General features: G+C 36.9%; 1 protein-coding gene and 1 long non-coding RNA gene across 3 annotated transcripts; both read left to right on the top strand.

Moving 5' to 3' along the window:
• Window positions 1–237: 237 nt before the first annotated feature.
• Window positions 238–24,887, top strand: LOC127804974 (stomatal closure-related actin-binding protein 1). 2 transcript variants are annotated; one of them, XM_052342123.1, is made up of 13 exons: window positions 238–528; window positions 902–1,200; window positions 1,873–2,001; window positions 3,431–3,523; window positions 5,560–5,700; window positions 6,755–6,823; window positions 9,442–9,525; window positions 10,999–11,179; window positions 21,207–21,323; window positions 21,505–21,563; window positions 23,803–23,937; window positions 24,306–24,455; window positions 24,556–24,887. In XM_052342123.1, exons 2-13 carry the CDS (start codon window positions 919–921, stop codon window positions 24,580–24,582), a joined length of 1,467 nt encoding a protein of 488 aa, XP_052198083.1. In that variant the 5' UTR covers window positions 238–528; window positions 902–918; the 3' UTR covers window positions 24,583–24,887. The 2 variants fall into 2 exon arrangements, with proteins under 2 accessions (XP_052198083.1, XP_052198075.1); XM_052342115.1 differs by lacking the exon at window positions 238–528 and adding an exon at window positions 583–737 and having other exon boundaries at window positions 900–1,200.
• On the top strand, window positions 11,190–14,307 carry LOC127805001 (uncharacterized). Its single transcript, XR_008023793.1, has 2 exons — window positions 11,190–12,988; window positions 13,085–14,307. It is a non-coding gene; the product is annotated as an uncharacterized LOC127805001 (long non-coding RNA).
• Window positions 24,888–25,186: the final 299 nt, after the last annotated feature.

Raw genomic sequence — 25,186 nt, 5'->3', positions numbered from 1 at the left:
CGTAGTTGGGGGCATTTCCAATTCCGTTTGAAAAAAGCGAAAGAAAATACTAAGGACAGAGGCCACACGTGGGCCCTCGCTCACAGACATTTGATGACTGAAGCAACAAAACAAACCAATCAATCAATCAAACCAACCGGTAGAGGGAGAGGGAGAGAGAGAGAGAGAGGGTTTTGTTGATTGTCGTGACTGACTGCTGACTGAGCTCACAAACCAAACGGAACATTGTAATCTCTCTTGTACTATTAACCTTAACAAACAAACGTTAACAGAGGGACAAACAAAGAGAGAGGGAGAGTTGGGCGGCTTTTCTTCGCTTTCCTTTCGCTTTTTAAAAAGTAAACGAACCCCAAAACTTCTTCTTATCTCTCTCTCTCTCTCTTCTCTCCCTTCACTTTTTTGGGGTACAACTCTCTCTCTCTCTCTCTCTCTCCCTCTCTCTCTCTCTCTCTCCCCAAATATATGCAGCTTGCCGGCATCTGATCCAAGAATCTAAGCCCCCAAAGTTAGCCATTGTTCGAATGATCTGTGAGTATATATCCTCTTCTTTACCCTTTTTGTGTTCATTCTATTTTTGGTTTTCTTTATTCCTCTTTTGCCATCTATGTTACTCTGCAATTAGGGTTTCTCTTTTGGTTTCGCTGCCCTTGCATTTTGCTTTAACTGAATCTCTGATCTGTCACTTGTTTTTACTCTCTGATTATCCTGTCGATGGGTAGCCAACATCTTCTTATCTGGTACAGTTGTTTCTGGAAGCTTGTCCTTCTATGGGTCCTCTGATTTTGCATTTAAATTATGCTCATGGTTTTCTGTTTTCATGCCTTGTGGGTACTCTTTGTTTGCTTTAAGTATTGAGCTTATTTCTAATTCTTTTGTTTTCCTGCTTTTGTTTGCGATAGAGGTAGTTGACTTGGTATCATGACGAGGATAGGCCGTGATTTTGGCGATTCAATGAAAAGGCAGGCAGTTCCTCCGGTCTCAGCGGATGTGATCTTTGCTTCTAGTCGGTTTCCAAATTATAGAATTGGTGCCAACAACCAAATTGTGGAGGTGAAGGAGGACAAAAAGTTGCTGACAATGAAGGAAGTTGTTGCCAGGGAGACTGCCCAGTTGCTTGAGCAGCAGAACCGTCTCTCGGTTCGTGACCTTGCTAGTAAATTTGAGAAGGGTTTGGCTGCTGCTGCTAAGTTGTCTGATGAGGTTTGGCTTTTCTTAGTTTGTATGTTCATTGCCAAGTTTGATTGCCAGGTTTTGTTTGCATGTGTACAGAATATGATACATTGAGTTGCTTCTTTAACATAGTTTACAAAAAGGGTTTCCACATTTGATGAATTGGTATAAGAGTATTAAGCTTCCACCAAGTGAAGGGAAAAGAGGATTCCCAATTTGATGAATTGGTGTGATGGTATTAAGCCTCTGCCAAGTGAATAAAAAAAAAAGAAAAAAAAGAAAAAGAGATTTCCTGATTTGATAAATTGGTGTACAGTATTAAGCTCCACCCAGTGATGAGATATTCTTTTTGGGTCCAAATTTAAGAAGATACAACCAATGTTGTTCTTTTGTACTTTTTGTTTCGCTTTTATACTGCCAGGTGCCAGCTGGCCAAGTTCTCATTCATGAGAAGTGGGCCGGAAACATGAGGCGCCATGAAGGCCCAGCAACAATGTTTCTTTTTTTGACTCAGTTGACAATATAAGCCATTTATCTCCAGTAACAACGGAAGGCAGTTTTCATGACCTAAATGCTTAACCATTTAATTCCAGTCACAAAGGGAAATAGTTTCTGTGATATTAATTGCTTAACCATTTATTTCCAGAAACAATGGAAGACAGTGTTTATGATACTAAATGCTTCTCCCTTTGTCAAACACAGGCTAGACTCAGGGAGGCAGCTTCATTGGAGAAACATGTACTTTTGAAGAAGCTTAGAGATGCACTGGAAGCATTAAGAGGCCGTGTGGCGGGTAAAAATAAGGATGATGTAGAGGATGCTATTGCTATGGTTAGTTTTTTTCCTCACTGCTAATTGCTTCTTGATTTGTCCCATGGAAAAGTTACTCATTTAATGACTTTAAAGTTTGTGTAGTAAATTCATTAACAAAATTGCTGTCTCATTGTACTATGTAATTATTCGAGAGGGAAGACATTCTTCCTTTTCAACTTACTAACAGTTCAGTTCTTTGTCAATTAGAGCATTTGACTGGATTGTATTGCTGTAGTTCCTTCTCTCCCTCTCTCTCTCCTTCTTATGTTAGGGTTCTATGGCTAAGCCCAGTAGGCCACTTCATCAGGATAAAAGAAGAGAAAGAGAGAGAGCCACCATCACATGTGAGGCTATGGGAGAAACATAGAACTGCCAGATTGCTGAAATGCCAATACATGGAAATTGGATCAAGTTCATATGAATAATGTGGAACATTTTGATTGAAAGATTTTTGTTCATAATTGTAATCGCATTTTGAACTAGATCAAGTATCTTATTCAGTTCAGCTTCAAGATTGAAATCTACTGTATTTTACCTGACATCTGAGTATGATCCTTGGATGGACCAATAATGCTCAGCTTAGCAGTCAACCATTCTTGTTGAGATGGTCAAAACCTGCCAATCTTAGGGAAATTAGTAAATAGGTCTTTTGATTGTTGAAAAAAAAAGAAAAAGACAAGGGAACATATTTCTATTGCATTCATGACCTGGAGATGATGTAACTTGCTTGCCTTGTAGGGAGGCAATATCAACCTCTTGTATATGTCATCATCTTGTATCCTATGTGTTTGTATACATTAAGATTAAATGTGTGAAACACGATTAAGATGATTTGATCATGTGAGAAGATGAGCAATAGAGGCTCATGTGAGGAGATTGGATGGAATGGAATAAGTTAGCAAAAGAGGTGGAGGAACATCAAGGAAAACTTGCTAGATGACACTTAGGTTTGATATTTATATGGGTCTTACAGAAGATAAGGCCATAAATGGAAATGAATGGAAAGCTAGAATTCATGTAGTTGACCCCACATAATAGGATAAAGGCTAGTGATGTTGTTGTTAACTATGCATGATGGGAGACCTAGAGATTTTGTTAAGGTGGGGTCTAATGAAACTCTCCTAAATATTGAAGGGTCTGAGGCAATTTATTTTGTTAATATTTTAGGTCAATGCATAGTTTCATACTATAAATACCCGAAAGATTGTGCTCAAAGTGGAGTTCTAGGAATGGGGGGTAGGCAGGGGGAGGGGGTCCTCTCTAGTTTCACCAATTACTATGCTATTTTGTGTCTATGGCACATCTTTTTCCTTAAAAAATTTGGTAGCTTGGGTGGTAATTATTGAAGTTTGAGCTCATTATTGTCTTTAAAAGTATTATAAATGTTTTGATATCACTGTGATCTCTCCAAGTGATTCTGAGGTCTGATTCTGTTTACATCCTACAGGTTGAAGCTTTAGCAGTTCAGCTGACTCAGCGGGAAGGAGAGCTAATTCAGGAGAAGGCAGAAGTGAAAAAACTAGCTGATTTTCTTAAGCAGGTAACATTGAAAACCTCTTTTATGTCTGGGCAATAGATCTACAAGATTCACTTTTGAGACATGGAGATGTGTAACCCAGTTATAGAAAGCATCCAAATTATTTTTTTAGGAAAATGGTATTCATGAGATGTGCTAAATACTGTGCCGAAAGCGTGAATTTTACCAATTCACCCTTTCGTGCTTTTAAAGGAGAGAGAAGATTCTTGTATCAGGGTGCAGATTATGGAAATATGTTAAAACCTTTTCCTGTATATTTTCTCTCTTCTGATGGACGATTGTTGCTGAATGTAGTTGTAACAACATTTCTGGTATCTTTAGTTCTAAATTTTTGGTCCCTATAGTACTAACCTTGTTGAGAGTATAACTTTTTCCTGTGTATTCTCTCTCTTCTGATGGACTTTCATGGCTGGATGCAGTTCAAGAATATTTTGGTACCTTAGTTCTAATCTTTTGGTACTTATAGTTTCAAGCTTGTTGGTCCCCATCTAAGAGCAATGGATGCTTCCATGGGGGAGATGTCTGTGTTGGATGTTTTAGACACCAAAACCAATTGAACATGTTTCTTGCATTTTGGATATGTCCATAAGCTAAGGCTAACACCAGCTGGTTATCAATATAATTTTTATATAGTGAATGCATTTTTTAAGGTGTGAAATATAAGAAATTGAACATGCATTGAAACTATAATTGTATAACCATTATTGGATTGTGTTTTATGGAAATAACTACAAACTATCTTGCAAGGGACAAATATTAGACAATGTGTAACTGGTAACATTACAAAATAAGGGTCTTAGAGATCATCAAAAGTTAAAATTTTTTCCAATCTATTTGGAATTCCAATACACAAGATGTTAATGAGAGTAAGAGAATAGATTAGGAAAAAGTATATTTTTAACTGTTGTTACATGGCAACCTTTTAGTCAAAATATTTTATGTCCGTGAATAACAATTAGATAGGATTCTAAAGTGTTCAAAAAGGCGGTCTAGGTGGCCGCCTAGGCGTTGTGAATACATACAAATAGACACCCCTAGGTGTCGGGCCTGATTAATCGGGCCCAATCGGCGCTTAGCCGCCTGGGTCGCCTAGATGCACGTGTTTGGATTTGTGTTGTTTGGTCGATGCATGGCCGAGAAGGCGCGACTCAATCGGTTGGCCACATCAAACCCACGACCACGACAAACGCACAAGGAGAAAGCGGCCACTACGAATAGAAGGCAGAGGGTTGTGACCATGGTTGCCGGTGACGGGGAAAGGTTTGAACCAATCGGCCATGGTAGATACCCACATCGAGATACGAACCATCGCTTTGCTGGTGGTTCGATTCAGACTCCCCTTGGCCGTGACACCGATCAGATCTGGAACTATCAGCTATGGTAGATGTGAACAACAGCGGTCATGGAGAACCACGACGGATCTATCCGTCCCACTGGCTGCCACAAATGCGAACGGCCTCTATCGGCCACTATATATATATATATATATATAGGAAAATTCACAATATATGAAAACAGGTTCTATATGTATATGTGTGGTTTGGTACCACATGTTAGAGAAATAACTTTACAAAATATGTGAAATCTGCATATCATATAGAACACCAAAAGATTAAGGAAGAAGAATACCTCTGAAATCCATGATTAGTGATAAAATAATATCAAATTACATCAAAAAGTAAAAAAAAAAAAAAGAAGCAGTTTTCCTAGGCCCTAGTCTGGTGCCTAACGTGTTTTAGAACACTGGGATTCTTATTATGTTTTAAGGCACCAATTATATTTCCATTTTTATTCTACAACAATAGGCTTTTTAATAATAGAAAATCCATCTCAAGTACTAAGTTTAACTTGCTGTAAGTGGGCATAAATCAATGGTAAAATATTCTCTTGGTGTTGTCTGGTACTCATTAATTCACTATCTTATTATCTTGTCTGCTGCTTTTATGCTGTTTCTGCTGATTGTTATTTTCCTTTTGTTCCATAAGGAACCTTTGATGCATATGAAACAGATCCTTCTTTTGTTCTTAATGAATCTGTAGGCTTCAGAAGATGCAAAGAAACTTGTTGATGAAGAAAGAGCCTTTGCTCGGGCTGAGATTGAGAATGCCAGAGCTGCAGTTCAGAAAGTGGAAGAGGCCCTTCAAGAACAAGAAAGGATGTCTCGTGCTTCAGGGAAACAGGTATGCCTTATTGAATTTGTTCAAAATTTAGATCAAGTCTTGTGAACTGATGTGGCCTGGTACTCTTGTTTTTCCCTTTTGGTTTGTTGCACCTTGAAGACTAAGGGTCCTTCTAGACCTATGCTTTTCACCTTTTATTTTTTTTGCTTGGTAAAAGATGAAGGTAGGGTGACCAGAGTAGCATCCCCCTCTGGGGGTGACCATGTGGGCGACCATGTGGGCCCTTCCTTGCTAGAGAATGTCCACGTTTGAGCCTTAGCTACTGTCGTGAAGGTGAGCACGTCACCTTAGCCCCACTCAAGTGCATTGGATCAAGCCCTACATCAACCGCTCATTTTGGCATCATGGGTCTGGGTCATTTGGCAAGCAAGTTGGTTTTAAGGTTCGAACCCCAGACCAAGGGACACAAGAGAACTCCTGAATCACTGGGCTACGACCATGGTGGTTACTTTTTATCTTATTCATAATGCCCTTCTTGCACTTTCTAAACAAACAGATGAATCCTAGTCTTTCACTTGTCAGACCCTCCCTGGATATTGCCTGGGCTGTTTTCCCTGAATAATGCAAGTCTATTTTCTGGAATCATAAGACAATGTTATTCATTTATTTATTATTATTATTATTATTTATTTTTTTTTTTGGGGGGGGGGGGGGGTGTTGTTCTTATTCTGCTGCAGCTCCTCCTCATCCTACTCTGTTTGTTTTAGAAATCAAATGAGCTGCAAGGCAGGTGTTTGTTGCATATTCACTATTGTCATGCACCTGAAACATAAATTGATATGCATAATTGGCTTTTATCATGATTGACTAGAGCTGATGTTAACTTTCCAAGTGACCCTTTTCTCAGTAGTGCATGCCGCATATCAAGATTTTTTCCCCTGATAAGTAATCAGCAGAGTAAAGTTTTAATCTGATATCCTTTCTTACCCACATTGGTGGAGAAATAATTGCACTGACAAATTGAACTTCTCATTAGGGGTTTTTGATTTGACTTCGGATTCTATTTTCTGTGTTTAATATCTTTATTTGCTTAACATAGACATTTTGTCTTAAGGATTTGGAAGAATTAATGAAGGAGGTCCAAGAAGCTAGACGCATCAAAATGCTACATCAGCCTAGCAAGGTATTTGCTTCTGTTTTCTTGACATTGAATTGTCAAAATATTCTTTTTTAACAATTTTAGGAAATATAGAATTTAGTCCTACCTCTGGACCCTATTCATCTTCTTTTTAACTATCCAGCAAATCTCTCTTGTTCTTTTGTGTAATTTTATGAAAATACTATCATAGTAGGTAGCACAGAGATTTCAGTTGATTTGTCAAGCATGCTTGGTGACTATCATGCAAACTGAATATATGCTTAATGCATTTAAATTCAAGTCAAATTTCTCTGGCTTGACAATTAATGCTGAAGATACACAGTGATATTTCTGGGAACAGTTTTTCACTAAGTCATGGTTTAAACTTTAACATTTGCTATTGCTTTTGTGCACACTACAATGAGATGCTGTTGTGCTGTTGGATAAAAAGGCATTCTGATGGGCAGTGTGTGTTATGAATTATTCTGTAGGAAATGAACTTACAAAGAAAGATTTGCTAAGCCTAAGGTTATGTTGCAACTTCAAGGACTAAACTATTTCTCATGAAGCAGAACATTTTCTCTAACCTATCAAGCAACAGACATGTCTTTTCCATTTACAAAACATTTGAGTTTAGTTAGTAATAGATCTCCTATCATGCTCCTTATTCTTACTTTTCTAGTGTAATAGGAGCTGTTTGAATTCAACTAGAGATGCAGGTTTAAGTTTATCCATAACTGTTTGGATAATTTCTTGAAGTAATCAGGACTGAGCTATGATCTAATTAGTTGTGCTGGAATGCTGGGTGCACTTTGTTCGGCTGATTTATTTTTTCTTCTTTTTTTTCTCTCCTGTTTTTAGAGCTCTGCTTATATGATTTGTTCTTCTGATTTGTATGCAATTATATGTAAATGTGGCTTACAACAGGTCAGGAGCGGTCATTTCTGAGTGCAAAGTTGCATGATCAGATTACTGAAACATCAGAGATTGCAAGGCATGTAATAGTTGTGGAATAAAGTTGATTTTAGGATATAAATCTTGTTATGCCCAAGAATCCCACACTAAGTTTTTCTTGGTCTTCCTCTACTTTCTTTTACTACAAATTTCTTTTATTTGAACTACTCTCCTCATAGGAGCAACCATTGGTTTTCTTTTCACATGACCAAACTATCTTAATGGTGCTGCCTTGTCCTTACTGCAGATCACCTCATTTCAAACTGCCCATTCTTGCATGGCTTCACATTCAGCGTAGGATCCTAATCTCATTCATGCTCATATTTTACACATATCGATGCTTCACTACCCAAGGCTATCACCAAAAATTGTCACCATTAACCGCCAACTAGCCTCCACAGCTACCCTTCCCCTGAAATCCCCTGAATACTGAAGTCATTATAAATCCACAATCACCAGTACATACCCCCCCCTCATTTTTTCTGCTTTTTTATCTTTTTCTTTTTCAAGTGGTGCCAAATCACATCCTCACCTTCAACAACATTCCCAAGCAAATTCGACATTTTCTTTCACCTTCTCTTCCACCACAACACCTTTGCTAACACCAACTTCTTCCTTGTCAAACTTGTTGTCGTTTTGTTAATTGTGGGAGGGTTTGAATCCACTATGTTGGGGAGTTCAAAGAAAATAGAGATGGAGATAGGGGTGGGCACGGGGGGGGGGGGGAGTGGTGGGTTGGGATGCATATATGTTTGGAAATTGGAACTGGCAGTGTGGTTGTATTAAGTTTTAAGTGTAATTGTTGAAATTCAAGAGAAGATGCATGAGAAGATTCTAAGATTTTCATTTCAATGCCCTAGAAATACTTGGGATTACTGCCCTTGCGCGATCCCCCGCTGCTCGTGCCCTTAATTTAACAAAGGTGGTAAATTGTAGGTGGAGGCTTCGCCTCACTGCGCAGGACAAAGAGTCAAACTTATGACCTACTGGTGCGCATCCTAGCTTATCATGGTCCAACCACTTGACCTATGTCCTAGAAATACTTACTTTAGTTAGGGTTAGTCATGCTTGAAATGTGCCTACAAAGTCCACAACAGTAAATTTACCAAATTGAAGAGTATTCTGTTATACTTATACAGTGTTTAAATTATCTCAAACCTAGGAATAAGATGTCTCAATGTAAGCTCATAACTTTAAGAAGTAGAATAACACACGGTTCCTTGAATTCATTATTATTAACAGATCAAAATAGATCTAAGCCCATGTATCAAATAAGCTAAAAGCTGCTATGACCAGATTCATGTGTGAAATCCCTTGGCTGCCCTCGTCTCAAGATAGGAAATGTAGAGAAAACTGGATCCAGGGGCAGATCTAGCCTACAATATGAAAAATTAATGAGAGTCCCTTTTATTTCTGTACCATTTAATTTCAGATTTTTATGCATGTATGCATTGTCAGTATAAATGAATTAACTTAGGCTCATTTTTGCAATATGCTGCAATTTAAACCAGAATACTTTTCTATTTTTTATTTTCTGTAATTAAGAATTTCCGAGTTCATTTTGTACTATTCTTTATAGTAAAATATTTTTGACTTTTCAACAATATATTTAATGATTTATTTTATTTTTGAACACAAGGTTTGTGGTGGTTGTGATTGTTGTTGAACACAAGTTGTATTTGTGTATGAATCAAATGCAATGTTTGTAGGTTATGGACATGGAGCATGAGCTTCAAGCATTGAGAATTCAGCTTGCTGAAAAATCTAAACAATCTCTTCAGCTACAGAAAGAGGTTTGTTTCTTTGTTTTTGTCTCCTTTTGTCCAGTTCTATTGAGTCCTATTACTGATCACTCAGTATGCTAATCTTTGCTTTACATGGTGGTGGTTCTTCCTCCAATTTCTTTTACCCCACTCTAAGGATTAGAACTTGAAATTATTTTCGCTGTAGAACTGTTTGCCTAATTTAAGTAGTTGCAGTTCTTTCCATTTTCTGCATGTCTATCTATTTTTTCTCTTGATGCTGACCTCTGTTATGTTGCTGTTAATATGTTGTTTGGCTTATTTAAAAGGTTCCTTGTGTTGTTTGTGTTGCAAAATATTGTCTAAGCTAGGGAAGGGACAGCAAAAATAATCTGTTTATAACTGTATGGGCATGGTTGGTTGGTAGGGTTTCAACTGCCGACCACTGCATTGAAGCCAACCTGAAAAGGCCATAATGGATTCAGGATAACTTGGGAGATGTGCCTAACACAGTGAAAACAAAACTGGTTTATAACTGGATTGACATGGTTTGTTGGTAGGGTTTCAACTTCCAATCACTGGATTAAAGTGAATCTGAATTCTGGTGAAGAGTTGTGAACTCATGATTCATTCTTTTCATCGTCTAAAATACCTACTGTTCCCAGCAAGCATATATAGTTCCTCTTGTTCAGAGTATCACATAAGTGGATGGAGAAAATTAAAAAAACATTCTAGACACCTTTTATTGGATGCTTTAGGATATAACTACAATACAAGAAGGTATGCCTTGAAGCTGGACTAATGTTTATTTTAGCAACTCAGCTATGGAATATGGGTTTGATCTGGAACCTGGATACCGGGCACATAACCTCATCTGCATTTCATTTTGCATGTTAAACAGTTTCAGCTTTGTCAAGATCAACCCCATTTTTACAGCCTTGGTTCTTATTTTCCCTCGATCTGCCATATTCTTTTACAAGTGTTTATTATAAATATGCAAATCAGCATATATTCCCCATGTTAATCCTCAATTTTTAAGTCATTGGATTGTGATCTATTTCTCATCCCCCGCACCCTTTCCCCCTCAATTTTCCATTTTATAGAAGGTTTAAGCCACCAATCCAAAAAGAATTTATTGTTTGGAAAGGGCAGATTTCTCCATGTTGTAATAGTAATTACTTTAACTGTCAAAATGTACTTGGGAGGGATAGCCATGAATAGGGAAATCAGTAAATTCCTGTTAAATGAAAAATCTTGTAAAGCTCAAATTTAAGCTTTAATAGATCAATGTTGTGCCAGAATTTGCTTATACTAAGTGTAGCAGTTAAAGGTGATAAACTGAATTTCCTGTTAGATAACTTTTAATTCACCAATTTGTTTTGGTTTTGACCTAAAAATCAGGATAAAAATCTCAATTATTATTGTAATTCATATGTTATTTCTACATCATTGATGAAAAAAGTATCTGGAACATGGATATTTTATGATTAAAATATTGCACTCTATTTTCTGTGCCTTTTTCAGCTGGCAATAAGCAAGAGGGGCGAGGAAAACATGAATCACTCTTTTGAAATAGATGGCACTGAAGCTCTGGGTTCATATTTGAGGATCCAATCATGCTCTGATACCACCGCAGAACTTTCGGGATGCTCAATTCAGTGGTATCGTTTGACAACTGAAGGTGGCAAAAAGGATCTTATTTCAGGTATATATGCATATGTTGGTTGCTTTGAATGTGACCATACTGCAGAAAGCACTCAATTAGATGTTTTACTCTCTGGATACTGAAAAACGTGATCACTTGCTAGAAATTTTACTGTGTTCCTGCCTTGGGCAAGTGACAAACTTTATGACTATCATGTTTTATCTTCCATATGCCACAAAGAACTCTTCCCTGATACTATCATAAATCAGTGGCTTATCAAAGACAAGGGGGAAAAAATCTTGATAATCATGTGACTTGTCCTGTATACCTCATTAGAGATGTGATGATGTGATTTCTTGGAGTTACCAGTTAATCTCTGGTTTTCTTGGCTTTAGCTTGGATATGGCCTAGGATATATAGGATGACTTCTGCAGAATGTCACGAGACATTGGGCTTCTTGTGGTTTACTCACCAAAGTACCTGGTGCTTAATCCCTTTCAGATTTGGTTATCTTAGACCGGTAGATAAATTTTCTTCATAAATAGTATCTCCTAAAATTGTATGGATACCTGGTTCCTTAATGTTAGAAATAGAATTTTGTATGATGAAAGCACATGAAAGTTCTATGAATTTCACAAATTAGACAAGTAGTTATGACATGTCCAACTACTTGTAATAAAAGCTACATTATTCTTCATCAATTTTTTATTCTTGTTCGCTAGGGTATAAAACTTTAACATACTTTCCTAAATCCTTCTTCCCCTATTGTAATCCTCTCCAAACCTTTCATGCATCTATAATTTGTTTGTCACCTTACTGCATAACCACTTCAACTGTCCCTGAATTTCCCTGTAGATTCTTTGTTCAAGGTTAACTGAACTTCTTTGTCTATCAAAGTGCACATGGAGTTGGCAGATTTATGTATTAACCAACTATTACAAAATGCAATTGTTTTTTATGTAAAACATTCTTAAGACTCTATTAGGACTTTTCATTAACTTGGTTGTCACTTTTTCAGTTGTATCAATATTATCGGAAAATCCGATAGCAACCCATTTTTCCATTCAGTGTTTTCTGATAATATATTCAATAATTTTGGCACACATATTGATAATATTTTCATCGACTCAATTGTCACTTTATAGTTTTGGAACACAGTTTTTTTCCATTCTAAGGGATGAATTGCTTCTAGAATTGGGGTTCTTCTTTATTACTTCGTGTATGCTATATTTATTGTCAAAGTACTGAATGGAAATTACTATCACGTGTACATGAGCCTTCAACCCTTATCACGTGTACTATAGAACCCATTATTTTCATACCATGTTCCACATCTTAGATGACGTAGGATTGGAATGCTCACTCTAGTATTATAGTATTGATATCACCGGGAGCAAAGCCCAGGAATTTATAGTTATGCTTTTGATGGTATCATTTCCTCCTATTATTTAAAGTTTATGTATGTTGTTGGCAATCCACTTTACTGAAAAAATAAAAAAGAATTGACATACTATCATCTTCCTTATCATGGGTATGGCCTCCACCTCTGTGAAGATTTAAAGCTTTGATAACTTACTATTTTTCCTTACCAAAGATCTGTTGGTATTTGTTTTATAATATGTTCTTCCATTTTAGATTAGCTGCTTCTGTGTAGCAGATTGAAGATTTCAGTGAGTAAAGCATTTTTGGTTCAAGGAGAATGAGTTGTTTCTTTCTTTCTGTTTTTAACAACGTATCAAGCCTGTATCCCACCATGTGAATTGCCTTAAAGGACTTGTGGAGCGAATGTGGAAGGCAAATGAAGAATGCAGCTCAAACTGCAGAAACCATAGTTATTAGAACCGAATTAGATACTAAACCGATAAATAAGTGAGTTCACTGTTTAAAGGTTCAACTTGTTTAAAATTAGATATATTTTGCTGTTCCCAATGTTGTAACTGTTGGAATTGCCATATGGATATGCAGGTAAATTTTAAAAATTTTCATCATATGAAAACACACAGAAATCAACACAAACCATATAATAACTTGGATGTTTAAGCAACGCAACATTACATCATATGTAATAAACTGAATGCGTACTTGGATGGAAGAAACTGAGTGGGTGTAGAAACTGTTTCTACACAAAAACCACTTCCTCCTCGAGTCGTGGAGGTCCATTCATACCAAGCTAGCAACTCTAGAACCCTTCGTTGATTTCCTGTCCTAGACAAAGTCATAGCGAAGTTGAGTGACAGCTGGTACTGTTCTTCCTAGCCCGTTCATCTCATGAACATCAATTGGCAGGACTAAACGAAAGGGACAACAGGCTGAAAACTCGCTGACAACTCTTGCCAAAGTCCACTGGCAGAAACTGGCTGGAGACAACTGCCGGCAACTCTTGCCGACCCCAAAGCAGCCACCGGAGAAACAAAAAATTGGTCCTGTTGGCAACACTTACTGGATACTGCAACAAACTATTTCACCGAACTACTTACTGCTGCAATAGCTTGCTGAACTGCTTGCCACTGCAACTCCAGCCGCCTGCAACTCTGGTCGCCTGCTTGCTATTCACTGCTGCAACTCTCGCACTCGCCAGTGACCTTGCTACAATATGAAGATCACCGGAAATTGTAAGTGCAACACCGCCAGCAACCTTTGCCATCGGTTGCCTGCAACTCTTGCCGGAGCCGGGATACTTCTATCACTGCTGCGTTACCGGAAGCCGCACCGGAAAAACCATGAGGAAAGCCATCAGATTTGGCAACAACTCCTTGCCGGCACCAAAGCAAAAACAGCTACTGGTTGCGGCTGATGCTGCTCGCTGGCCACCACCTGCGTACACGCTGTCACACGCCTGCTACATGCATGCTGCGCTCACTGCACGTTGGCCGCACACTAGCCGCGCGCTGCTTGTGTGCATTGCTGCACGCTGTGCCACACGTTGGCCATGTGCTGGCTGCACGCTGCTCAGGTGCTTTGCTGATTAGGGCATTAATTAAATCTTGAGGCTTGGGTCTAATTAATGCTCAAGTCCATGATCATCCCAATTTTATTTATTTATTCATTCGTTTTATCTTGCATGTGATGTTTGATGGAATGAATGGATGCAAATGATGAGACCTGTAAATAGAAGTCTGAAAATCTTCCCATATGCAAACTAATATTAGATTTAAGCGGTGAATCAAAGTCATTGTAGCCTTCCACTATTATATGGGTGCATCAGTTTGATTGGGTCTGTTCTGGCTGTGGATACATAGGGGGGCATGTTTCATGAAAGTTTGTTTGTTTGTCCTATTCAAATCATATGATGGAGCAGTGTTAAATGGTATTCAAACCAAGAAACTATTATGTGAGGTTTGGTGTGTTCAAATCATTGCACTTAGCTAAGACAGTGGGTGGGATCTAACTAATCAAACCAACGAAGAAACTATTATGTGAGTTTTTTTTTTGGTTTAGAGGCTAAAGATCGAGCTCTGCATATGATGTGGTGGCCAATTGTTGCCTACTCAATTATGTGAGTGTTGCAAGAAACCATTATGTAAGGGGTATTCATATGAAAGAGAATTCGATCACCTGCTATTGAGTCCTAATGAGTTCACATTTTTTGGTTGGAAGTGCAGGATTCGAAAAATTTAGTGAGAGTAACTATTTAGTTTAAAGTTCCTAATTAAATAGTATTTTCAAAGATACATCTACTAATATATTTGTTATTTTTGCAACACTAATGGAAGACGATATGAATCCTTTTACTTGTATTTTAAATACAAATAGACTCAAGGGTACTAACTAGATCTGTTGAAACGGTGCCATATGAGATGGGTGACTACTGAGTTTTAAGCATGTTAAGATTTGGGATTGTCCCAGGTTTGTAAAAAGTTAAAAACAGAGAAGTTGAAACCTGCATATGAAAGAAGATTTGTGAAATATCATAAAGGTTGTGTAGGGTATTATGTCTATTTTCCTGATGATCAAAGAGTTTGATCAGTAAACATACCTGTTTTTCTGGAAGAAGCGTTCATCCGAGAAAGGAGTATGGAGAAGAAAATAGTATTGGAAGAGGAGTCTTTTGAACCACGAATCTCTGATCAGATGGCTAAGCCTAGCATAACCAGTCAAGATACCATCACATAAGGTCTTCGTAGATCTAGTGGAGTATCTCATCCTCTGTAATGGTGGTATGGACTAGTTGTGGAGGAGATATAGGAATTGTTTTTGTATGGAGATAGTAATCAATTGTTGATCCTACTAGTTATGAGGAGGCAATATTAGATATCGATTCTCAGAAGTGGCATGAGGCTACTAAATTTGAAATGAAATATGATTCCAATTAGGTCTGGAACTTGGTAGATTTGTCTGAGGGTATAGTACCTATTGGGTGTTAATGGATCTTCAAGGGAAAAATCAAAGTAGATGTATAGGTATAGACATACAAAGCACGACTAGTGGCGGAAGTGTATTGTCAAAGATAAGTGTAGACTATGATGAAATTTTTTCACCTGTTGCAATGCTAAAGTCTTTTAGGATTATGTTAGTCATTGCCACTCATTATTTAGCAGATGGATATCATGACTATGTTCCTTAACGGATTTCTTGATGAAGAGATCTATATAGAACAATCGCTTGGTTTTCAATCCGCCAATTGTAATAAAGTGTGTCAACTTAAGAGATCCATTTATTATCTTAAGCAAACTTCAAGAAGTTGGAACATCCGTTTTGATCACGAGATCAAAAAGTTTAGTTTCATGAGAAATTCGGATGAGCCTTGTGTATTCAAAAAGACTGGGGGGAGTGTTGTTATGTTCTTTATCTTATATATGTATGATATGCTTATTATGGGTAATGATGTGGGCATGATGATGTCAACTAAAATTTGGTTATCCGTGAGATTCTCCATAAAGTACTTGGGAGATGTTACCTATTTTGAGGATTCAAATCTATAGAGATTGATCTAAGAAATTGATAGGTTTGTCCCAAAGTTTGTACATAGAGAAAATGCTAAAAGTGTTTAGGATGGTGAATTCCAGGAAAGGTTTTCTGCCTCTCAGAGTTGGAATTCATTTTTCTAAATGAATTTCTCCGAACACTCTTGAATAAAGAGATCAAATGAGTGAGGTACTTTATGCTTTGGCTATAGAAAACCTTATATATGCGATGATATGTACAAGGCTTGATATTGTTTATACTGTAAATGTTACTAGCAGATATTTGTTAGATCCGAGTGAGAGTCACCGGATTGCAGTTAAACATATCTTGAAGTACTTGAGAATGACTAAAGATATGTTATTGGTTGATAGATTCAAACTTATAGTTTGATATTGATGATCGAAAGTCGACATTAGAATTCATTGTTGGTTGCAATGGTGGAGCAGTTAGTTGGAAGAGTTTCAAATAGGAAATTATTCCAGATTTCACTATTGAAACCAAAAATGTAGTGGCATATGATGTTGCTACATAAGCCAATTTGGTGGCATGTGATGCTGCTAAAAAAGTTGTTTGGACTAAGAAGTTCATCTTAGAACTAGAAGTGATTTCATCCATACAGTCGTGGATATCTTAATATTGTGACATCTATGGAGCTTTTGCACAAGCTAAAGAATCTAGGTCTCATTGAAAGTCCAAACACTTTAAATGTTGGTTTCGTGTTATTTAAGTTAATTGCACGTGGGGACGTGCAATTGCAGAAAATAATATTAGCGAACAAATGTTGTTGTTAACCCACTTGATCGTCATCTTGAGAAGATAGGTATTAGATACCTGATGATGGTGCATTATTATTATGTAAATAATTAGCATTAGTGCAAGTGGGAGATTGTTGGTGATGTGCCTTAATGCTAGATTTGGATGACGTCTAGTGGGCGTGAAACCTTTGATGTTTCTTTGTACATATTTAATAGCAAGTTATCTTCATTCATTACTCTCCAATCTTGTATGAATGAGACTCTAGATTTCCTATTAGAGATTTCATTCTTAAGTTGTTAAGAATATGTGACAAGATTCTCTAACAATAGGATTTCTTAAATGTTCCTAATCCATAGATTTTTCAAATGGAGATTTTGATTAATCAATTATGGATTAGCATGTAAATTTACTACTTTAATTAGTATGAGATACTAATGATTAAGGGTGGTAAGTCATATACCATAGAGCATGTGATGTTTGTAGTAAACTCGTGAGTGGTTATTGGTTAAATAACACACTAAACGTGATGTCGATGACAAATCACATGGCATGGTGGATAATGATCTTGTCATCAACTTGCGATTGCATAATTTATCCTTTGACTTGAAGCAATACAATTATCTTGTGTATTGGTGTGCAAGATTTGTTGATGTGCGGAACTATCTAATTGCGAGATGGGGACATTCATCTTATATGGTTTTGTATTGCTGGTGCATGGAGATAGGTGCTTGTGGATACGATCCGTTACCCTCATTATGATGAGGTGAACGTGTTATGTGGTCTACTATTAGTATGACGAGAAAGTCCTTGACCAAGGCAAAATGAATTATTAGAAAAGAATTTTCTAATGTGTCATCTAGTCTCACTAATGAGATCGAACACAGTTATTGAGTTTGTGAGCTTATCATTTCATGGCTCTCGCTCAGTCAAGACGTTAGGTGATGAAAGGATTGTATTATACGATGATCATCAATTGTTATAGGTTCATATATGAATAGACTTCATTACCTTTTAAATTGTCCTGAGCTATTACTATACACTACTCAGTATCTTCAGAACATCTTGGGAAGATAAAGAGACTTTTGAGATAAGTCAAAGTGTTCGACTGACATCAAAGGGATTTGATGTTATTTGATTGCTATCAGGTGGTGAACTTAGAAAGTCACACATTGAAAAACACAAGCGATTGGATTTGTGAGTCTTAACTGGTACTTTGTTCTTCTCCACCATTAAGAGTTAGTGGTTAAACAAAACACCATTAAAGTTAATGGTGTTTTGGCGGGATAAAAGTTAATATACAACAAAAAGTTCTCTGGTATGCATTAAATGCAAATGACCGCTTCACATTATATATTATATTATATACATGGTACGGCATTTTCATTTATATAATATATTATATAAAGAATAGTGTAGCATGGTTGAAGTTTGGAGGTTCATGGCTATACATTATATTATATAATTTATATAGTTTAGAAATTGGAAGCTTAAAGAAGCTTCTTGTGAAGCCTGACCACATAATTTATATAATATATAAGAAAAAGGTAGAGGCATGAGATGCACACGGCACTACATTTATATAATATATTATATATATGTATATATTTTTTCTATAAGTAAGATAGATTAACAAAAAAAACTACAAAAAGTCTACAAACCAATGTAAGGGCATGCCCTGCGAACTGAACGACAAAACCACGCCCTAACAAACAAGGCATTAACAACACAACTAAACAAAGCAAAAAATCCGATGCCTTCAAGTCAAATCTATGAGCACTAGGCCGCCCTCACTAGAAACCTTCTTGGCTTTGGACCTTGTTAGAGCATTTTTTTCTTTCTTTCACGCTTCAGCTGGGATTTGGACTTCACAAGCGCATCCTTTGGACTTGAGCTCCCTAACTGACCAGATGAAGTATCCTCATCCTTAACACGATCCTTTTTGCCCCTATCCTCAACAACCATATCAACTCCTCTCGGACACTCCATCTCCATCAGCAAACTCACGGCCTCAGAAGAGGGAATGTCCATGTCAGCCTCCAAGAGGGAACACAATCGATTCGCTACCACCACCCCAAAGTCCCTGGGCTAAACCAAATTAGTCAAAGTCGCACCCTCAACAACCCTAATCAAAGACACATGAGAATTTGACTTCTCAGCAAACACTTGACGCACCTCACCTTGAGTTGCCTCCCGAGTAAAAGTAGGCCTCTAAATAGTCTGCTTAGGTTGTGTGACTAAATGACACATTAGAAAACTCTTTCTTGATCATTCATTTTGTCTTGGCCAAGGACTTTCCTATTTTACTAATAGTAGACCATGTAGGACGTTCGCCTCATCATAATGAGGGTGACGGATTTTATCCACAAACACCTGTCTCCATGCACCAGCAATACAAGACCACTTAAGATGAACGCCCCCATCTCGTAATTGGATGGTTGGGCACATCAACAAATCTCGCACCTCGGCACACAAGACAAATGTCACTTCAAGTCAAAGGATCATTTACATAATCATAACTTGATGACAAAATCATTATCCACCATGTCATGTGATATGTCATTGGCGTCACGTTCATTGCGTTGTTCAACTAACAACCCCCAAGAGTTTACTGCAAGCATTACATGCTATGTGGTATGTGAATCACCACCCTTTATCTCATATTAATCAAAGTAATAAACTTACATGCTAGTTCGTAATTGATTAATCAAAGTCCCAATTTGAAAAATCTAAGGACTAGAAGCATTTAAAAAATTTTGTTATTAGAGAATCTTGTTACATATTCTTAACAAGTTAAGAATGAGATGTCTAACAAGAAATCTAGGGATTCATTCATAGAAGATTGGAGAGTAATGAATGAAGATAACTTGCCATTAAATATGTATAAAGATACATCAAATGTTTCACGCCTACTAAATGTCATCCAAATCTAGTATTGAGGCACATCACCAACAATAACTAATATATATATACATTTAAAAGTGATGAAGTTCTAATACAAACTAATGTGAAGGATACCAATATTTCCATATGGTTAAGCTGGGTTCAGACTTGTGAGGCTAAAAATCTCTAAAATTTTATGGCATTAAGTGTTTTTAGCTGGAACACTTTAAAAAATCTGAACCACTGGGGATTCAGTAATACATCTTAGAAATTATTCCCTTTGATGTACTTTCCTCTGGATATGCCTGCTTGCTTATGTGGCATATTTAACTGTACCAGACTGGACGACCTGCTTTTTCCTGTTTGGACTGGCTGGTCCTGTTCCAATTTTGATACCAATGCCAGAAACAAATTTCTTTCATGGTTCTTCTCAAAGAGATTTGCTAATTTTGTTTCTAGTGATGGCAATGGGTAGGGGAGCCCAATGCCCATCCCTGTACCTCCATCTCTATTTTTGTCCTTGTCCTTGTACCCATACCCTCTGTATTTTGTTTCCCTGCATCCTCATACCCATATAGTAATGGGTACCCATATACTCAATATATTTGTTCTAACAAATTCATATTCTAACAAAAAGTTAAAAAGCAATAATTGCAATATTTTAGATTGTTTCAATACATTAAGTAATAAAAAATACCACCTTGGTTTGGTGGTGAGGTGAGAGACATGAGAGACCATAACTAGGTTAGCTTTTAAGTTTGTAAGAATGTCTAATTTGGGCTTTTTTATGATCTATGAGTTATATAATATATAATTAGATAATTTAATATTTATATATATATATATATATCAAACTATACCAAGGTAGAGTATGGGTAGGGGACCCTAGCCCTATCACTCTACCCATACTCAGCGGGTATTCTTACCCGTATCCTCCCCATGGGTTTGTTTTTTATATCCAAATGCTCCCCATCAAGGTAGGGTTTTGGCCAATGCCCACAGAGTAGGGTACCCATCGCCATCCCCATTTGTTTCTCAATATTGCTTAAATCTCCAAATTAGTTCTCTTGTGCTTTCGGGTGGACCAAGATCATGTTAGAACGGTAATTTTTTCTTTCCTTTATTTGGAGTGCTTGAATTTTTGTATTCTTGCTGTTAATGGGCATTCATGTTACTGTTATTAGCATGAATATCATCATTATTTGTTCTTGGGATTGTCAAAGTATTATCGATATATATGTTAGTTTTTCACATTTTCCCCTCATTGATGTTTATATTGTTTGATGCTGTTATTCAACATCTGTTTTATTTATTTATTTATGTCAACTCTTCAGATTGCAGCGAAGTTTGGACATTGAACACCTGTTATACATTTAAACAAATCTGAATTACCTACTTCCACTCTATAATTATTATAATTGCTTATATCCATTTCCTGTAGAATGTTTGACTTGGTAGGCACAGTTTGCAATGTTATCCAAATTTTCTAGCTTTATGATTTCTATACCATGTTTTCACGTCTAATATTTGATTGTCAATATTCTAGGAGCCATCAAACCAGTATATGCCCCAGAGCCTTTTGATGTTGGTCGAATTTTGCAAGCTGAAATAATTTCTGATGGCCAGAAATTCACGTTGACAACCACTGGTCCCATTGATCCTGGTTTGGTCTTGATCCTTGATTGCCAACAGTATTCATTGGAACTTAAGCTTTCTTGTGTCAGTTTTATATGTTTCCCTATTTTGAAAATTTAATAAAAATTGTTATTGACTTCATTATGCAAAAATTATGATTATGTTTCCAGACTTGGAATCACTAATGCTATTATCCATGCTGAACACAGCTGCAGGATTGGGAAACTATGTGGAATCATTGGTGCGAAGGCATGACACCGAGTTCAATGTACGTTATCATCGTTTTGACGGACTTATTTATATGGACATGTTTATTTGGCATGCACCATGTAGTTACCCATTGTTTAGGTAACTGTTATGAACATAGTTATAGTTGTTGTGTCAAACAATGAAGCTGATAATGGTCTGATCAATGTACTTTCCATAAGCATGGGTGTCCTCTGCTTGTCTAGCATAACTAATGAAGTTTCTTAATAGCTGTTGGCCTGTTCTAAAATTGACTTGATTTTGTGTTATTTTTTATTTTTGCAGATTAATTGTTTGTTCTATAATGAATAAATCAGAAAGCCAAAGTTGATTATTTTGACTTGAAAATTTAATGGGAAAAATTTTAACTTTTTCTCCTATAACTCTCCAATCATGTTTCACTCTTAATTTTCCTTTTTAACCTCTCCCCACTTCCCACAATCTTTCAATCCCCTTCACATCTCATAGCAGCGCATTTACTTGCTTAAGTTTTTATTATCAGGGGTTAACTGTTGTTTGACATAGCAAATCTGAACCTCATCATTGATGAATTTTTGGTCTTGTGGGATGACTGGAGTAGTGCATCTCTCTCTCTCTCTCTCTCCATACATTAGGTTACTTCATCATAGATTTAACCAAGATCTTATGTTAAAATATATAAAATCTCCACGAATCTCAATTAGCAAAAACAGATATTTATCATGCTGGAAGGTTTCACCCAAAACTAGGAATTCCATGAATGTGGAGTGGATGAGTGGACCGAATTAAGTTTTGGATTAGCATCTTTTGAAGGATCTCTACTTTTGGGTTCTTGAAATTTGGTTTAGAACCTCTAGATTTTCTGTATTATCCTCAGGCAAGTATTATAGTGGATATAAAATGTTCCACTAGATTTGTATCACTATTCACAAACATAGACATAAGTAGTTCAAGACCTGCTTCTCTAACTTTGAACCCAACCACCCCAAAATGGATGGAACAGAATTTGAAGGTTGGCTTGCCCAATAAATAAGCCTATCCCTCAAAGGATAGTATTCCTTCCCCAAAAATCCAGCCAATTTAAAAAAAAAAAAAAAAAGCATGAGGGAGGTCCTGCCCATTTTTCTCTTTCCTGTATGACGGTTGGTCTTCTTGATGCTAAGAATTCTAGGTGGCCATTCCTGACCTGACAAAATAAATAAAATATCCTAAAAGCCTTGTTAATTGGATTCTCTTTAAGGCCTAAATAGAGGACAAGTTTGAGGTGGCTTGGTTAAATTGTTATAAGAAAATGATTGTTACAAACTTGGTTTTAGAACACCACAATTTTAGGAAATTATATCAATTCTTTTTGCTGGTTTCTAGAAATTGTTATCATACAAAAATAAAACCATGTGAAAGCTAGGTTGTTTTTAAAGTTTCCTGATTTTTCAATTCTGAGAGGCAAGAACATATAAAATAAATACACGAAACTATAGCCCCCATGTCTTGTTTGGCTCCCATGTTCTCTTTAAATTATTTCAATGTCCATTGATGTTGATTGACAATTATCAGTGTCCAAATATCTCAAATATGGGCAACCTCACTAAAGATGTCTTCATTCTTCCTTGCTGGCTGGTATGGCCATGTAAATAGTAGTGATTCTATCTGCTTAACAAAACCAAATCTATCTTGGCCGTTCTACTGCATTCAGTGATGGATATGAGTTCAATTTTGCAAGTTCTGGATGAACTGACAGAAATTTATTTAATCTATTGGAGAGATTGGTGACGGCAAGGCACTTAGCTTTTGCCAGAGGTTAAGGTTATCAACTGCATTGTTAGTAGGTGGTAGGTGACTGAAGATCACTTAATGCATAACTAATGCTCTTTGACAAATGGAGTTTGTGTAACATAATTTTCAAACATAATATAGGAACTTGCTGTAGGGGAACTTTTAAGCTCTAAGAGAGATCAGCCAGCTGCCTAGCTAATGTTGGAGCTTATAGACAATATCAGCTGCATAGTTAGGAGGTGTGGCTCTCGAAAATCCCTAATGCCTTACTCCGCAAATATTGAATAATGAGCATGTGTGACATAATTTTTGAAGATTCAAAAGGAACTTAGCTGTAGGTTGCCATTAATAGTGGCTTCACTCTCTACCAACAATTTCCTGTCATGTACATCCTGGGATGCCATTTTTGTGATTGCTGTTGTTTCACAGTTTTCATGTTTTCCTTCTGGAATATTCTATTCTGAAATTTACCTTGTGGATTTTTGAACATCTTTAGTGTTGCTTTCCAGGTAGTCATTGCCCAGATGAATGGGGTAGATCATCCATCACGTTCTATCCATGTCCTTCATGTGGGTAAAATGAGGATGAAACTTTGTAAAGGCAACACAACAGTGGCTAAAGAGTACTATTCTACTTCAATGCAGGTATCATGGCGTAAGCCTTTTTTATTCTTAATTGAATTTGTTAAAATGAAGAATAAATAAATAGAGTTTTGGCTTGAAAACAACACCACCAAATGACATCAAAAAACAACACAGTTCCATTATTAGTTGTGTGATCAAATTGAGAACTTACACATAACCTTTTTGATGTTATTTCAAATTACATATGCTGCAATTAGTAGTCTTTACCGAAACCAATTTTTCCTTTTTTCTTGTCAAAGGTTTTGTTGTTGTCTATAGTAGGTTTTTGCTTTCGTGTTGCATGTTACTGGCAGTTGGACTTTGTTCAACACACTTTTGGAAACAGGCCATGTTTATATTGAATCTGACATAGTTTTCTCATCCATAAGTTATGTGGAGTTCGAGGTGGTGGAAACGCCGCAGCTCAGGCATCATTTTGGCAAGCGAAAGAAGGGCTTTCCTTTGTATTGGCATTTGAATCAGAAAGGGAAAGGAATGCAGCCATTATGCTTGCCAGGAGGTTTGCATTTGACTGCAATGTGAGTCTTGAATTTCATTCTCATGATCAAATCAAATCAGTTACTACTACAATGTTTTCCCCTCAAGTTGTTCTTAGTTGCAAAATGTCTAAAATGACAGATCATGCTTGCCGGGCCAGACGACTAGCCGACCTGACAACTTTACGTTGGACTCGTCTTAAATTGTAATTATAGTGATGTCTGTGTATCATTTATCTACAGGGTTTGTGAAATGTGCCATCATAGCATGATTGTGATGTGGGCTTCAACCATTCTTTTTGATCCCTTTTTTTGGTTTTTTATTTTTATTTTTTTCTCTTCCTCAGCCACGACCAAAGCATAGTTTTTATCTGCTTTGCCTGATTGTAACAAGTTTTCACCATTGAATTTGAAGTATGTAATGTGCCATTCTGGACAAACAATCTCTGATTGCAACAAGTTTTCTTCGACTTATATTTGTGATGCGCCTTAATGCACATTTTTGCTAATTGCTTGAGCAGGGATAGTAATGCATTGTATTATTGTGCTTGTGCTAATCTTTCAGATTAGTCATAGCTGATATGTTATGTGCAATGTGGGGCGGGTCAAGTCTAATCTGAGTAACATTGAAGTGCTGCCATGCTTGGTGGTCGCCTATTTTTTATTAACACGTTCATCTCTCTTTATATCAGAGATAAGGGCGATCATTGTCTAGATATTTCAACAATTACTTTCCATAGTCATCACTAATTAATTTCGTGGGTTGTTATCAA

Source organism: Diospyros lotus, chromosome 1 (genome assembly GCF_014633365.1).
Source record: "Diospyros lotus cultivar Yz01 chromosome 1, ASM1463336v1, whole genome shotgun sequence".
Taxonomy (NCBI): Eukaryota; Viridiplantae; Streptophyta; class Magnoliopsida; order Ericales; family Ebenaceae; genus Diospyros; species Diospyros lotus.
The sequence above is the reverse complement of the archived record's forward strand: the minus strand, read 5'-3'. Positions and strand labels throughout refer to the sequence as shown.